Raw genomic sequence first — 16,996 nt, forward strand, 5'->3', positions numbered from 1 at the left:
TTTCTCAGCTTTCAGAAAGAGACAGATGGCATTCACTAGATCTCATTCTCTCAGGAAAGATATTCACTGCTGGATGACACCTTATCTACATCGTTTGTAAAGGCATGGCAGAAAAATGTCATTTATTTTTTTCCTCTTTTCACTGGGGAGAGCAGTGACTGCCAAGACTGACCTACAGTGTTCGATTCTCAGTAAACTGCCTTGAAACCTCGACCGAGGCATGCCAGTCCAGCACAGCGTGTCAGTACTGTCTGATGTCTCCACTTTTCCACCTCTTCTTTTTGTTGTGCTACATGTTCTTATATCAGGTGTTCGTTAGCTGCATGCAGGATGTAGGGGTTAGTGTCACCTTTTAGCCTTCTGGCACTTTTAGATTTCACATAATCCTTTTGTTTTTTCTTTCTTAAGTTTTAGTAAAAAAGCATCCTACAAAGACTAAGGACAAATTACTTATATAATCTTCTCTTCTGGATTTCGCAATTGCTCATTAAGCGACACTAGTTCCTTTCAGTTGAAGTTGTTCAATAGCACTCACTGTGCATTTCATGCAGTGATGGCAGATCAGTTAAAGCTTTCTTCCAGAACTATCTGAGCCTGTGCACAGCCAGGGGAAAAGAAAAATGACTTTGTTGCTGCAGTCGAGGTGTATTTGTGACTTTGGCTTGATGCGATGTGCCCATGTCTGGCAGGTGTGGGATGGAGCAGAGAGCGGGCGATGCCTCAGGGTTTACACCTGCCATTCGGGAGCTGTGCGTGATGCCTGTTGGACCCCCTGCGGGCGACACCTTCTCACTGGCTCATTTGACAACACGGCTGTGATCACAGACGTGGAGACAGGTGAGCAGCAACACTTCTCATGTGCAGGTCTGAAGAACACAATGTCACATAACAAGGCACTAGATTTACTTTCTGAAGTGTGTCACTAGGAATTTGTCCCCAACTGAATTCAACATTAGATGCAATTCTGCATGTGTCTGCAGTCCGGGCGCTTCTCGCTTGTGGTTAGCTACATTAAACCATAATAGCTGTCGTGTGCTTTTATGTTTTCCTCGAATATTAAGAAACTTACAGCCAAAAACCTTACATTTACTTAATTGAAACTCACTTTGAGCTGCTTTTCATTAAATATTTTTCTACAAGCATATTGCTGGTGTTGTGAAAATATAAAACTTCTTGGCAACTTTACTTCCTGCAAATCTAAAGTTAGTGTAGTAATTTATGTGTGGAGTGACTTTTAACTGCCTTGGGCCCCAAAACCTGTTATAAACCCATTGTATAAACTGCGAAGCTCTGTCTCTCTCTGTAGTTGTGACCCATTTCAGGGGCCACCATGTTCAAAATCCACATTTCTAGTGTGAATGCGGCATAACCTGGCATCTATTCCATTCTAAAGACTTCTCAAAGTGCACCTAAGAAATGCTGGATCCTTTTCTTAAAATTTAAATGAAACAACTGGTATTCCCTTTAAGCCCGTGGTATTCCAAAATCCACTGAGGTCCAGCACTTTTATGTCAATGTTCTACACCAACTCATAAAATTGAACATTTCTGAGTTTACCACAGAGCAGAAATACGAATATGCCTTGCATCATAATCTATGTAAATGATTTTAACGGTATCCATAAAGTGGATAACAAAACATTCTTCTGTTATTGTTTTATCATGTTATTATAAAATATGTACATTTATAAATAATATTTGCATTATTTAAATTGCTATTATATTTCCATTGCCTCATTTTATTTTTTGCTGTACAGTGACACTGAAGCGAATTATCTGGAGACTGTCTCATTTAGGGAAGATGGAGATTGATCCTCTAAATTAAGTTCTATGAAGGCTGCATGTCCTCCTCAGTGATGTGTGATCATACAAACCATTTTCAAGGTGACATATAGAAGGGATCAATAATTTGTAAATGCTTTGTTTCGTGATAAAGGGTACATTGAACAAGCATGGCACAAAGAATGAGAACGTGTCATGCAATTAAAATGACATGAACTAACTCATCTGAAACAATTTTTGATTTTCTAGACACCTGAAATTCAAAATTTGAATCAGAGTTTATACAGAAAAAACGAATTTCTTGTCGAAATGCAACAAATTGGAAAGTCACCAAGAATAATCTCAGAATTCTTGTATTTGTCCCCTCTGTCCATTCACCAACATGTGATAGTGACAGTGTTTATACTCACAGAAAACAACAGAATGAGCCAACATACAATAGACATTGTTTTAAAGCCCTGTGGCATCTACATCTCTAGGGTCAACACATTGCTGTGATGACTTGCTGCCGTTTGCACTTCCCCTCTCACCATGTCTGTCAATACTGCCAATAAAGCCTACGGATAATAGCTTGGCCAGCCCATTAAACACACAGGCAGCTCCAGGAAGGGGATCAATAATGGATACATCACCACAGGAGCACCCACCATGACCTTATACTGGAACCTACCACAATCATAAACAAACAAATGTTTATTTTTGTCCTATACTTTGGTTGCTGCCAGAGCTTTGCTCAGCACTGTAGGACGCCCTAGTAGGTTCAAACTAACAGCTTTGAAGTAATGTCAAATGTCCAGAAAACCCTCACACGCCAATCCTGCAAAAGTTTTTCTATTTTTAATGAAATGTTATCATTCTTGTTCATAAAAGAACTACTACTGCTACTATTATTACTTATTTGTAGCTTAAATTGAATAAACCATATTGTTTTGTGGGATGAGGCTCTGCAGATGTGTGCTGGCACGACAGAGCAATAAGAATTTATTCCTGTGTAGAATGAGATGAAGAAAATTCAATTTAGCTGAATATTAAAATGGGAGTTAGGAATTTCTGCCAAGTTTCTGCTCAGTTGTAGCACAATTTAATGTGGTAGAGGCTAAGAGACTAAAGACTGAGGCACTGACACTTAAAAACCAATCATACTTGGTGAAGCAGGCAGGGAGAACAGAGAGGATGAGCTGTATGTACAATTTGCCTCATAATCATTTAAATACAGACTGACATACTCGTGGTTCTATTCACAACACGTTAAGCTAAAGAAACCTTTAGATAAGATAAGATAAGATAAGATAAATCTTTATTGTCATTGCACAATCATACTTTGTACAAAAGTACAACGAAATTGAGGTACTGTCCCACATCAGTGCAAAAGAAGACATACAATCACAGTGCAGAATAAAAAAGTAAAATAGAAAAAGTAGAATAAAATAATAAAATAAAATAAATATATCCAGGATAGAAATATACAGTATGTAAAATATATACAAAGACAAAGACATTGTTTATTGCACATGACCTGCTGTCGGAAAGGTGGCTAACCAGATTAAGTGAGGCTTTTTGTTAGCATTGATTAGGGCTATTGGCCTGTTGTAAAAGCTGTCCCTGAGTCTGTTTGTTCGTGCTCTCAGTGCCCTGAATCTCTTGCCAGAGGGCAGCAGTCTAGAATCTTAATCTTAATGTCTTCTTCATTTTGCGTGTCATAACTTTTCAGTGTGTTCTCAGACTTTTGGACCCTACTGTATGACAGGGTTATACCAAGATGTTGGCGTAATGATGACAGGGATATCTGAGACGTTAATAAAGCTCCCAACATTCATGCAGCTTATGTGTTCACATTATCTCTACCAAGAGTGATGGGATACTGAGGGAGCTGAGTGTTTGCCATGTCAGATTGTAATCAGGATTAATTTGATCTTTACACTCTTCACAGTAATGCAGAGCCTCTCAACTCTAACAAGGAAGGCAGCTGGGCCTATTCTATTCAATTGAGCTCTCTTTGGAGCGGTGTGCAGGCCCTTAAATGATCAGCGAGAGTCTTGTAGGACACCTGACCCTTTATTTCACCACAGTATTACCTAACCAAATGTTGCACCAATCTGCATGTTTACAGAAAAATGGAATTATAGGAGAGCCTGTGCATTCAGAATAGTGTGTGGGGCCATTTTCCTTGGCCATCCTTTGCAGTTTTTCCTGTGTCCAATTTAATTTGTAGAATCTTATATCCACTCCCATTGGGCCACAGGCAGGCTGTCACAGCTGAATAGCAATAGTAGAGGGAGAGGGGGATATAGGGAGGGAGAACAGGTTAAGAGGCATAATACAGTGAGAGAAAGGGCGAGCAGAGTAAGAATGCTTGAGAAAGCAATCAGAACAGGCAGAATGAATTCAGAGAACGAGAAACAGAGAGAGCAGGAGTTGGGGAGTGGAATAAATGATTTTCATCTGGAGGGCATTAGTGTGAAGTAGCAGCTGTTGTCCAGTGCTTTCACGGTTGTCCTTGGAAAAGCTGATTGGCGGAGGTTGGCGTAGGAAAATATTCCCATATTCCCACAGGCTGCCACAGGTTGATGTGTCAGATCATGCATGTGTATGCAGGACTTGAGTCTTCTGTCCAGATCCCTTTGGGCGCTGGCAGAAAGGAGGTTGTTCTTGCTGTCCAAAAACCAATCATATACAAAGATAGTGCCAGCACTGGAGTGGGCTTACACATTGCCCTTCACCCCACTTTGGCTTTTCAAAATCATTTTTGATAAGTGTAGTTAAATGCTTCAACAATAGTTAAGTTCTAAGATGGAGTTTCATGTTATTTCCATGCATTACTGTTAAAGAGGGGGCAGAATAATGGGTCACATTGTTGCATTAAGTCTGGGATCATCTCAAAGAAAACTGTTTGTTTTAAAATATATCAGTATACAGTATAGTGATAGTGAGTCCGTTTATAGCAAAGGCAAAAAAAAACCCCCAACAACTGGGATTTAGCTGAACAGAAATATGCAATCACCTGTTATCAATTGACCACAGTGCCGAAGTTAGGCCTCAAGACTTTGGTTGAAAACAACACAAAGTAAGTGGATGTTTTGGTGAGATTTTTTTTCTATCAAGCTGTTGTTTGCAAGGACAATAATGAACCTTCAAGCTCAACTGACATCAAAATCCATACAAGACACGGTGAAGCATTTCCTTCGACCTCATGTCTTGGCTTTGGCTCTGATATGCGCTGTCAGCTGTGAGACCTTACTTAGACAGGTGTGTGCCCTTCCATATCACATCCAATCAATTGAATTTAACACAGGTGGACTCCAGTCAACGTGTTGAAACATCTCAAAGATGATTGAGAGAAATGGGAAGCACCTGAGCGAAATTTCAAGAGTCACAGCAAAGCAAAGGGCCTGAACACTTAAGGCAATGTGAAATTTCAGTTTTTCCTTTTTGATAAATCTGCAAAAATGCCTAAAAATCCATTTTATGCTTTGTCATAATGGGGTATTGAGTGTAGACTGATGAGGGAAAAATGAATAAGCAATAAGTCAAAAGCAAGTGACAAAAAGATTTCTCACTTGCTCATTTACCAGGACTCAGTACATACCTAATGTGAAATACCATTAAAGATACAAATTAGTTACAAACGTGACTTATTAAGCCTGTTTCCAAAATATTATTTGGATATTGCTTGTCAAATGTGAAGTAATGTGTTCGCTCCTTATGTGCAGTGGCTGCACCCTGCTTTGGTGGATCTGGTAATGAGGCAATATCCATTTCATCCTTGCTTCCCTCTGCTCAAAGGGGCTCATCCCTGCCGTCCCAATCACCCCTAATGTCCTCTTCTCTGTAGTTGTCTGCAGTTTGTCAGCTCTTCAGCATGATCACAGTTCTTTCAGGACTACAAAGTAAACTAAGACAAGGGAGGGACAGATCACTACAGTCTTCCCTTATCTCCCCTCTCAAGCATGCTAATTAATCCTGCTTAATTAAAACATGACAAGGCCCTATTTATTATGAGGAGAATGTTGATTTCTCATTGTCTTGCCAAACATGAGTTTCAAATCTCGATGACAGATCTTCCCCGTATTGCTACGGGTAAGCCAATTAAGCAGGAAGTGTGAGCCTGACGAAATGGCCTGTTAAAACTTTGGATCAATGCAATCGAATGTGGGAGCGAGCTAGTCCACCATTAAGTGAAAGAAGGTCCACTTTTGATGTACTTTATTAGCTGTGACTTATTCTTCCCTTCTAAAAAGATTTGGTAGAAAAATCCCAGAGCAAGTGTGTAATGAAGTGCGTTCTTGTTTGTGGGCTAACTGCCTAAGACTGTTTTGGATGTGGCCTTTGTTGTTTGCTCGATGAATTAATGAGTAGCGTTGAACCCTGAGGTGTACTGCTTTGCATAGCCTTTGACGGAGCTGCTGGCTCATAGTCTGGCTCTGGTTCCTCATGTGTCCTTCTTCGTGATTTTCCCAGGAAACTAACTTTTGGTTGCACCCTGTCATACTTAATTATATTTAAGCCTCTCAGTGTTTTTGTTTTCTTTTTAAGTGTGACATTTTTAATTGATTTAGATAAAGCCGCCTCTAGCCAAAACAGTAGTTTCTCTTTTCTACATTGCTGCGTCTTTGTCAGTTTAGATTATCCTTTTATCTTGAGCAAGATTAAAATCAAGTAGCTTCTCAGAGACTGATATCTATGATGTACTGCTGTCTGGAAAAGGCAGGCAGACTCTGGAAAACTTGCTGCAAGTCTCACACTAAGCAAGAAAAGCATTGCTATCTTTTTGGTCAGTCCACTCACCCGCCATCATTACAGTGAGTTACAGACTTACAGTTGAGTTGTTGAACTGACCTTGGGCATCTAATGATAAAAATAAAAGCTTTATTTTATCACAAGAAACTCTCCATGGTCTCGTTTGAGGTTATGTGAAGCCTTTTTTGTTTTTTAGTAACAGAAAGACGTGTGTTCAAAAACTGAAGCCTTTTAACAAGCCTAGTCCCTGTCTCTGACCTGAAATGATCACAGAAAGTGTCTCTTCTCTTTTAGTTCAACATCATTCCTTCATGAATTTCAGAAGGTGCTGTGAGGTGGGAACTCTATCTTTGGCAGCAGCTTACAGCAAGATTTACTGTATCTTTTATTAGTGAGCTTGTTTTTGAATCACTTTGTTTAACAGGAAAGGCGACGGCACAATTGAATTACACACAGTGTTTACTGCACAGGAATCTAATGGCCGCTTCACAAGGAGGGCTGGATCCTCACACCGAGCTCAATTAATAAACCAAAGAGAAGTCTCAGCAGAATTTGTGTCTCAAAGGAAATGTATTTGAAATTTACGTTGTGTTTAGTCTTGAGAGTTGAGAAAGACAAAATGTATAATCAAGCGGCACAAACTGCAAAGGTTTGTCTTCATTCATTAATTTAAAAGTCTGAACCATTTTTTTTAAAATTTATAGATGTGTATAGCAAGAGTGGGACTGATATTCTCCGGGCAGAGATTAAACAGCACTAAAGTGATTCCTTGGACAGCCTTGGCGACTCTGTTGGGGCCCAAAGAGGACAGAAACCAGCCAGGGGTCAGAGTTGAGCTAGAAATGAGTTCCTTACAGCTGAGTAGGCAACACACTCAGGCGCAAACACTGAATAGGCACAATTACACACACACACACGCACACACACACACACTGCCCTACAAGATGTTGAACCTAGAAGCATTACTGTTCCTTGGTATGGTAAATAATCACCTTAGTGAGTGAATTACAGTCACTCCCCTGACCCAGGTCCTTCTTGCTTGCCCAGTTTAAACAGACGGCCAACTTTAGGAAGAGTCCTGGTGGTTCCAAACTTCTTCCATTTCACAATAATTGAGGCCACTGGTTTTCTACCCCTTCCCTGATCTATACCTCGCCACAATTTTATCCAAGAGGTCTACAGAGAGTCCTTTGGGATTTATTGCCTGGTTTTTGTCCTGACATGTGGTGTGAATTGTTTGACCTTATAAAACCAGGTGTGTGCCTTCCTAACTGCATCCATTCAATTCATTTTGGAACAGGTGGAGTCAAATCAAGTTCAAGACACGTCTCACAGATAATTAAAGAAAACAGGATGCACCTGATCACAACAAAGGGTTTGATTACTTTTGTAAATGAGAGATTGGGGTTTTTGAGTTTTGTCTTCATGGTTTATTGAGTGTAGACTGATGGGCAAAAATTTTACCCATTTAAGATTAAATCTACAACACAATGAAGTGTGGAAAAAGTGAAGGGGTCTGACATTTTTCTAGTGTCTATCAGGATTGAAAGAAACATCATTTGGTTTGTTGCTCTTATAAAAATATCTGCTTTTATCACAGGATGTAATATATCAAACGGATATCTTAATTCCATCATACTTGAGTTTGTAGTGCCAAGAGTTCACTACTGACAAAAGCTGCGAAGATTTATCGTTTCAAAGATTGATTGATCTTGTTCTTTTCTCTCTCTTTCTCTTATTTCTTCATATTTGTAGGGCAGCAGATAGTGAAATTGGACAACCAGTTCAAGGTGATGTGTGCGGTCCTGCATCCCAGCAACCCAGATGTATTCCTGTGTGGAGGTTACAGTTCGGTGGTCAAGGCCTGGGACTCTCGCAGCTGCAAGGTCAAACTTATTAACCTCCTTACAGTTTATCATTTTTATTGACTCTGGTTCACCGGCTGTTGTTTGACCTTTTATAAATCTAAGATATGTAGGCTTTGAACACATGATCCTCATCCACAGTTCCCTCCTACACACTGGTACAAACAAGGTAGTCTACATTCATGCTGTATTTCACTAAAAGAATAATGATGTCACATACGTAATAACATTTCAGGTTATCCTGCTAATTATTCAAAGCAGATTTTAAGTTAACTCAGGACTCATTGTTCCCATGAAGCTGCAACCTAATATTGCTGTTAAGCTTAATGGACTGTTTTATATGATAATCCTGTTCACTTCCTCAGAATCTGAATGCTCACATGTAACTTTTCCCCCTGGCAAACTGAATCGTTTCCCGGCAGGGTTTTAGATTTAATACAGCAGGGATTGCCTCTGCCAGCAGGTGTCAATGTGAATTGCAGAGTGAGCATAGACCAGTCCTCACCAAATAGGTTGTTAATGCTGTAGCGTCCCAGCTGCCTGTCAGTCTTAGCCCTGGGCTGTGTGTTTCTTCTGCTGAGGTGAAATGAACCCCACTAGATATATATAAAAAATAAATTAAAAAAAAAAAGGGCTGAGAGCAGCTCACCCTCCCACAGGGACAACATTAAACCATTAGTCTGAAGTCTTGCCAAAATGGACTGGATAGTAGAACTGGATGCATGAGATTGTTCTACCATGTTATAATAAAACTCTTTGTAAAAAAAGTAAGTTTGGTTAAACTTTTAAATCAGAAAGAGAGCAGTTAAAGTTGCAGTTAGGGGTCAAAAGTTAAATAGTCTAATGTGAAGTGTAGCTGCTTGTCGCTCGCTCAGTGGCTTTGAAATTAAACCTAATGCGATCAAACACCCTGTGGAAATCTGATCTGATAAGGCTGGGTAATCAAAGAGAGGTGTAAGTATATGGTTCTCTTAAAGTGACAAATGCTGCCTCAGTCTAGATCATGACTGATTGAATCTCACCATTTGATAACTTCTGTCATTGCTTCTCTTAGGATTGAAAATGTTTTGTGTCCATGTAGGTCAACAATACATTTTTTTTCTTGCTGCTCTTTTTTTTGCTTCATCCTAATACAGCAACTTCAAACGACTGTATTTATGTTGCAGTGCAACACTTTTAGACACTCTTTGATCAACGACTGCTGGATTTTATAAGAAAGAACTACTGGCACTGTACTTGTCATCCTGCCTGAGTCCCCACCCCTCAGCTGAGTGCCATGAACAATGTGTATTCAAAGCACTGTGCTATAAAATCATCAAGGCTTCAACATGGTACATATAGTATAACCACTTGAGATTTTTCACACAGTAACACTTTACACTACATTGTAGATCGAACAGCATCTCTCCATTTTTTACTATGAATTTCAAAGAGATTAATGCAAAGTTCTGTGCTTGTGTTTCCAGATGGTGAAAGTGTACAAATCAGCGATCCAGCAGACCTTGGATATCCTGTTTCTGAGAGGTGGTGTGGACTTTATAATAAGCTCTGACTGCGTGAGCAGAGACTCTGCGGACCGCACCCTCATTGCCTGGGACTACCAGACCACAGCCAAGGTCTCCAATCAGATCTACCATGTAAGCAAATCAGAATCAGAAAAATTTCATTGATCCCCCACAGGGAAATTGTTTTGTTAAAACTGCTCAACACGCAGTTAAGAAAGAGTAAGGAAAAATGTAATAATGATAATAATAATAATAAATACACAGTATGTGAATAGAAAACAAATCTACAAATGCAGTGTGCAAGGAAGAAAATGTTAAAGCCTCTTTAACATTTGCACAGAGCAGGTCCAAGGAGAGAAAGTGGGGAGAATCTAGTTCAGTCCCTGAAGATTATGAAGAAAACACTGAGGTGCAGAGTCTGGAGTCTCGCTGTAACAGTGTGGATGACAAGAGGGGAGATTTGCTCTTCTCCATCAGTCTCAGTTGTCAGGGCCCTGGTGTAAACAATGCTACTGTGGAGTTACTATACTGTGGTAGCGTAGAAAAATTGGTGCCTGAGGAAGAAAGAAATAGTCCCTGAATAAATAAGGTTCTGATTCGCAAAGCATGTTGAAATTATCAGCTAAAAGGATGAACAGTTGTGTGAATTTTAACAGGTAACACATTTCCCATTTAAGGTACACTCCTGAAAAGCTGTAAACCTCCTGATGTGAAACTAGTTGGTAATGAGGCATGTGTAACAGGCCTACTGTGACAGTTACATAGTGCTGGAAGAAGTGGGCACTCCACTGAGATTTTAAACATGTGTCTTTAATAACCCTTATGTTTTTTTTTCTTGTATTGAATAAATTCTCATCTCCGAATCAGTGTTTATTGTACGGTACAGGAAGTTGCAGGGGACCAGAAAATTCTCCATACCACTCTGAATATTAGTGAAATAATGGACAAAATAATGTATTACATTACTGTTTGAAATGTAAAAAGTGTTTCAGTTACTTTGTCCACCCACTCCTCCTCAGAACATAAGGCCTTTTCAAATTAATAGACTGGTTAACATGCAACTGACTTCATGGTTACTAACAGCAAGAAAAGGTCAATTAATGAATTCATTTCCCCTCTGGATTTTTCTCGCCTCTCATTTGGCCTCCAGGAGCGATACACGTGCCCGAGCCTGGCTCTCCACCCACTGGAGGAGTCCTTTGTCGCCCAGACCAACGGGAACTACATAGCAGTGTTCTCCTCCCAACAGCCCTATAGGATGAACAAGCGGCGGCGATATGAAGGACACAAGGTCAGTAACGACTGTTGCCTCTGGGGTGGGGTGAGGATGGGGGTTTACGTGGGACTGATCAATACAGAAAGTACTGCAGTTGGATGTACACAGACACACAGACAACTTCAGCACAGAATTGTGTAAAGGCAGAATAAACATATACACACAGATGAAATGCTCATCATAACATACAAACCACACGTAGATCCATAGCCCGCAGTGTTTCCTCTATAGTCTCCTTCCCTAAAACAAACACACTAAGTACAATACAATATTTCCACTCAGGGAGGCAAACAGCAGAATATGGCTGTAGATTATAAACATCATTGAGAACATGTTGAGCTGCTACTGTGGTGTCTGGATTGTTGATTCGAGAAAAATACAAAAATTTCCCTTTCCGCGTTTCCTATTTTTATTTTTTGTTGCTGAAGAGATAGTAACACCATCCTACTCTTCCACTCTTTTAGTCTTCTGTAAGCTACGCAGAGCCACTTCTAGTACAGTACTATTACATTTTTAACCACTACAAAAGAGGACATATTTGTTTCCGTGTTAAAGATACAGAGTAATAAAAATGGGACAGAATTGTGAAGATTTTGTTTGTAAATCTGTCAGTGTCCTTTACCTTTTCGTAACCAGGGTAGGGATTGGTGATATGGCCAAAATCTTCTATCACAGAATGTGCAATTGTATATTCTTGATATACACTTATTTGCTGAATGGGATTGCATTATACCAGTAGCTCTCAAAATGCTTACCCCTTCAGAAGCCAAAAAAAATTCACACCCCCATCCACCCCACAATTTTTAAAATCATTTTTATGTCATTAACAATGATAGAGAAAGCAACTAATAAAATATAACTGCTTGAATTTTAGTGAAATAAAGGTCAGAATGTTAGCATCAATAACTCTTTCTCTTATTCATCCAAATTAGTTTCACGCCATATTTTTCCCTGGCTCATCCACACACACCCCTGCAGTGGCTTTGTGCCCCCTCATGAGCATTAGTTTTAGCTTGGTGTTCCTAATAAACTGCCAGTTGAGTGTATATTGACATATTCTCACCCCCCCAAAGCAGGGTATATTCACTCTGAGCACAATTGCTATTTTCCAGGAACACCCAGTTCCACACACACTCACACTGTGTATCTGAACAGCACAGCCCTGTCACAACCCACTGAAGTAGATGGGGTTTAAGTGCCTTGCTCAAGGGCACCCTAGAGGTGATAATAAGGGATATGCCAGTATGCTTCATTTACTTTTCCGACAGTTTTATTCTAATGTTCCAAGCATTGAACTAGCAGCTTGGCTTCTTTAACATTCAACTGGCCTAGTCCATAATCTGCATCATATACTTATTACACTGACATTTTATCATGCCGCTAATGTAAAAATAGCTCTTTGTAAATGCATCGTACCATATATATATATATATATATATATATATATATATATATATATATACACACATTTTTTTTTCCTAGGTGGAAGGATATGCAGTGCAGTGTGAGTTTTCTCAGGATGGGACTATCCTGGCCTCAGGGAGTGCCACCGGCTCCGCTCACTTCTACGACTACCACAACGCTCGGATGCTGCAGACTCTCCACGCCCACAGCCAGCCCTGTTTGTGTGTGTCTCAGCATCCTGTCCTGCCTGCAACTGCGGCCACCTGCGACTGGGCTGGTGAGATCAAGGTGTGGCACAGAGGACTGTGAAGTGAAAATGGAGTGAAAAAAGATGACACAAGTTTGCCAAGAAAAGACTATATTAAACTGCCAAATCAAGACTTTATCCCCCATAACCTCGTGGCATACGATGATAAGAAGTTCTATACCACCCACATTTTCATTCCATTGATGTGAACTCATACTGGCACTAGAGCAGTCACTGTTGTGTTAATCTTAATGTAAGCATGTTATTCATATTTGGCCCATCTTGCATTGTTTTAATATCCTGAAATCAGGGAAAGCTACACTGCGTGGGATCAAAGGAAGTTGTTTCTTTACAGTTCAAAGAGTGAACTATTGTTATGAATTTTATCTAAAGTGGTGGGCGGTGGGAAAGCAGTCTAGCTGCACACACATACACACACAACCTCGATGCTTTTGTACTTTTACAGTCGGCTTTCCACTCCAAATACAGCTAGGGACATCATCGTCATCATGTTCTTGAGGCTTTTGTCAAAACAAAAAGAAAAAAAAAATTGTCTTTGGGCATTTTCTAATCAGAAGTGTTTTTCATTGCACATTCTGCATACACATCACTTTCCTCTATGCCTTTTTCCTCTCACTGGCTCTGATATGACATTTCCTTTTGCACTGACAGCTTAGAGCATCACAGAGACAACCAGAGATCCTAAAACTTAAAAAAAATATATATATAGGCCGACATATGTCAAAGCACTGCCAGGTTCTTCCACAGCCCTGCCAGTCAACAGCAGAGCAGAGAAGTGCAGACAGAAACTTGTGATCTTTATTCACTATCTAGTAGAACGGTCCTTAAAATGCACATTACTGTTTGGTGGTGAGGGAAATTCTAATGGCTCAATACTTTTTTCCCTTTTTTCAGCCCCTGCAGTTTTTTTATACTGTGGTTAATAATAGTTAAATTGACATTGCTAATTGTCTTAGAGGACCACTAAGTGAATTTCATTTTAGTGGAAACTGCTACTTTTTGTAGTAATTGCTATGTTTTTCTGTTGTTTTAGATGGCTATTAAGTCGAGTAGAATGTCCTTGTTAAACCGTACCATCATACACAGCAGGAGAGACTGAATCAAGGCCTCAAAAGTAAGAAAAAGACCAAAGAATAAACTTTGAGCCCATCAACAGCAGAAAACAAGGGAGGGAAAGAAATGGAAGATGGATTTCTTTAATGGGTAAGTAGCAAATTTGTTAATTTTTAACTAACCACAAGTTATTCCAGTAAACTAAGTGTAAAAGATAGTGTTCTATTGGCTGCATAAGAGCGTGAGGAAAAATCTTTTTGGGAAAATCCATGAGAAAACTACTTTTGACGACTACCTACCTTCTCATCTAAAAGGATGGCAGTTTAGGAAAAATCTTCTTCCTGTCACCAGATTAAAAATCCCTTGAAATAAAAATAACTCAATAGAAATTTTGTTCTGAAAGAAACAGAAGGAGTCAGGCCATGACAAACGGCAGGCATAGCAAAGTCAAAACAACAAAAAAAAAACAGACACTTAACACCAGCCACAACACTTCCCCAGCTAATCACTCCTTTGTGCCTAATGCTGACTGGAGTCAGTCAAGGAAGCTGTGATGGTACTTTTAAAACTGAAGTACCAGCTGGTATTGAAACAAATGCATTAAGAGGGTTGATCTAGACTGAACTTTCCATCCATGAAATTTATTTCAAAATTTTCTACAACTGTCCCACATGGTGAAACTCTTCAAGGGTTAAGGTCATGGAAATAAGTAATTTAAAACAATATATGCAGAAGCCTACAATTTATTTCCCAACGCCCATCTTTATTAAGTAAATAAACATACAGCAAAAATATATAACCATGCATCAGACAGACAAACATGTTGACATTTAGACAGCTGACCTGTTGTTCATGGAACAGGGCTGGAGGTAGGACAGGACAGAAACACTTCAGCCTCTTCATTCAGGGTGAAAACATTCAATAAATATAACATCAAGTGAAAACTGGATAAAAAATATTCATAGTGAATAACAGTTGTGTATGAAGTATCTTTATCTCTTTTTATACATTATACCCACAACAAAAATATCATATATCCTCTCAATCCCCCCTGTACTGTGGTTCAATGTAATTCCAAACCTTTTCAACCCTTTCGATAACTATACAGCCAGATAAGAATAAACATGACGAGGTCAAAAAGAAGAGATGCAGTTTTGAAATTTTTATGAACAGCCTTAAGCCAGTTCCCAGATCTGCAGGAATGGGAGAGGTAGAAGCATGGCCTTTCAAAAAAAAAAAAATCTAAGCATGACTACTCGAGGGCAAAGCTCAGTTCCCATTATGTAGCTTATCCCTGTCGACATTCCACTCAGATCTACAAAGCTACACAAGCAGGAAGAAATCCTCCAAGATCTATCTCACCAAAAGGGCACACAAACATTGGAACATTGTACTTGTGTCCCAACTATACTAGTAACATTAGCAAGTGGTAGCATGGTTGTGGGGCAGCAGGTCAACCTCTCTGCAACTCTTGATTTAACATAAAGTACAGGACAGCATGTCTTCGCCACTTTCTATGTATATATGTGTGTGTGTGTGTATATATATATATATATATATATACACACACACACACACACACGCCTAATTGAGCATGCTGGTTTAAAAACAACACACCGACTGTACATTTTTGTCTTTATCGGCTTTGCATCTTACTACCTGTTTGCCACTTTCCTGTCCTCCTTTTTGTGCAGAAATGCACACGTGCATGCAGATCTGCCTGCCTACCTGCCCGGAGAGTTTTCCAATTAATCTCTGCTGAAAACTAGAACAACCAGCACTTTTGTTTTGGTTTGTGTAACTGGTGCCAACAGTGTTGAGGAATCAGGGTAGAAAATCGGCCACATGTGCCAGATTTCTAGACAGGGATTAAGCCTTGTCATCTTTAACTAAAACAAATTTCATTGGATATCTCCGCTGAAAAATATCCCCAGTCTAAGAATAGACTTAATCCTCCTCCAAGAAACTGACCGTGTGTGTGTTATCTGTCAGGAAGAACATACACTTTGTGTAGTAACAGTAGTGACAGTAGCAGTAGTGTATACGTACAGTAACAATACAGTAGATATAGACTATGTACACAGTTGTTAGATGCTGTAAAGGAGACCATTCAGTCCTTTATTAGGATTAAGGCAATGTCACAAGTGTCCTGGTTTAACGGTAACTAGTGTGCAGTTCAGTCTCAGATTTCATCTCGTTTTGATATAAAAATAAGAAAAGTTCCAGCTAAAAAATCTTGCAGCTCATTTCTGAATACTCATGTTATTACTCTTTAATTTATGTGTAATCATATCTACTCAATTTGTACATTGTTTCATTTGTAGATTTCTAGCAATGTACACTAATTATTTTATAGGTGTGTGTGTGTGTGTGTGTGTGTGTGTGTGTGTGTGTGTGTGTGTGTGTGTGTGTGTGTGTGTGTGTGTGTGTGTGTGTGTGTGTATAAGAACGAATATTTCAACAATCAAAATCAGGGGTTTTTAACTTTCTGATTAACGTGTGAAATCTAGCACTAGGAAGGAACTCTACAAGTTGTGTCTTACTATGAATATTATGTGGCATTAAAAAAATACAATGTTAATACCTTTTATGCAGCCAATTTGTAAATATCTATTAAACATATCCCTTCTAGCAAGTGGTGCTTACAGATAATGTCCCTATGAGAAACAATTTAGCTGGAAATGTGTTTTTCCATCTTATTTATTTGCATTAGACAGCATGCATTTTCTTTAAGGGAAAATAGAGAAAGGATAAATCTTTTTAACAGCTTGCAGTCAGCAGGGTCCACTGTACATAATGGATAACCTCTCCCAAACATCAGGAATTAATGTCACTCCATTACACGAGCTTTAGTCTATTATCTGTACCGTATATTTTATAGCAGGAATTAATGGTCTTTTGTTGGTTTTACTAAAAGTACTTAACACCAAAGCAAATAGCTCAGCATGTTCATGGGTCTGTGTTGAATTTCTTAGGGAATGTGGTTTTATCCCAGTGGCTCTAATTATCATCATCACTTAAACAAAAACATACTGAACAGCTGGTCTCAGGTAGCTACACTGTTATCATGACATACAATAGAAAAATTGTTGCAGACTGCATGAAAC

At 39.3% G+C, this 16,996-nt stretch overlaps 1 protein-coding gene across 5 annotated transcripts in view; it reads left to right on the forward strand.

Moving 5' to 3' along the window:
- wdr25 (WD repeat domain 25) overlaps positions 1-16,996 on the forward strand; it is a 52,337-nt gene that overhangs the window by 5,124 nt on the left and 30,217 nt on the right. For 2 of the 5 annotated variants that reach the window (XR_005896215.1, XR_005896216.1), the window contains exons 3-8: positions 690-837; positions 8,274-8,404; positions 9,850-10,020; positions 11,039-11,179; positions 12,647-12,856; positions 13,870-14,039. Coding sequence is in view for 2 of the 5 variants with exons in the window: in XM_041060357.1 (XP_040916291.1) it covers positions 690-837; positions 8,274-8,404; positions 9,850-10,020; positions 11,039-11,179; positions 12,647-12,856; positions 13,870-13,935 (867 nt within the window). In the remaining 3 variants the exon portion in view is untranslated. Of the gene's footprint in view, positions 1-689; positions 838-8,273; positions 8,405-9,849; positions 10,021-11,038; positions 11,180-12,646; positions 16,499-16,996 lie in introns of those variants that run through there. The other 3 variants (XR_005896217.1, XM_041060357.1, XM_041060358.1) reach the window with 3 other exon arrangements.

This window comes from Toxotes jaculatrix, chromosome 17 (genome assembly GCF_017976425.1).
Source record: "Toxotes jaculatrix isolate fToxJac2 chromosome 17, fToxJac2.pri, whole genome shotgun sequence".
NCBI classification, from domain to species: domain Eukaryota; kingdom Metazoa; phylum Chordata; class Actinopteri; family Toxotidae; genus Toxotes; species Toxotes jaculatrix.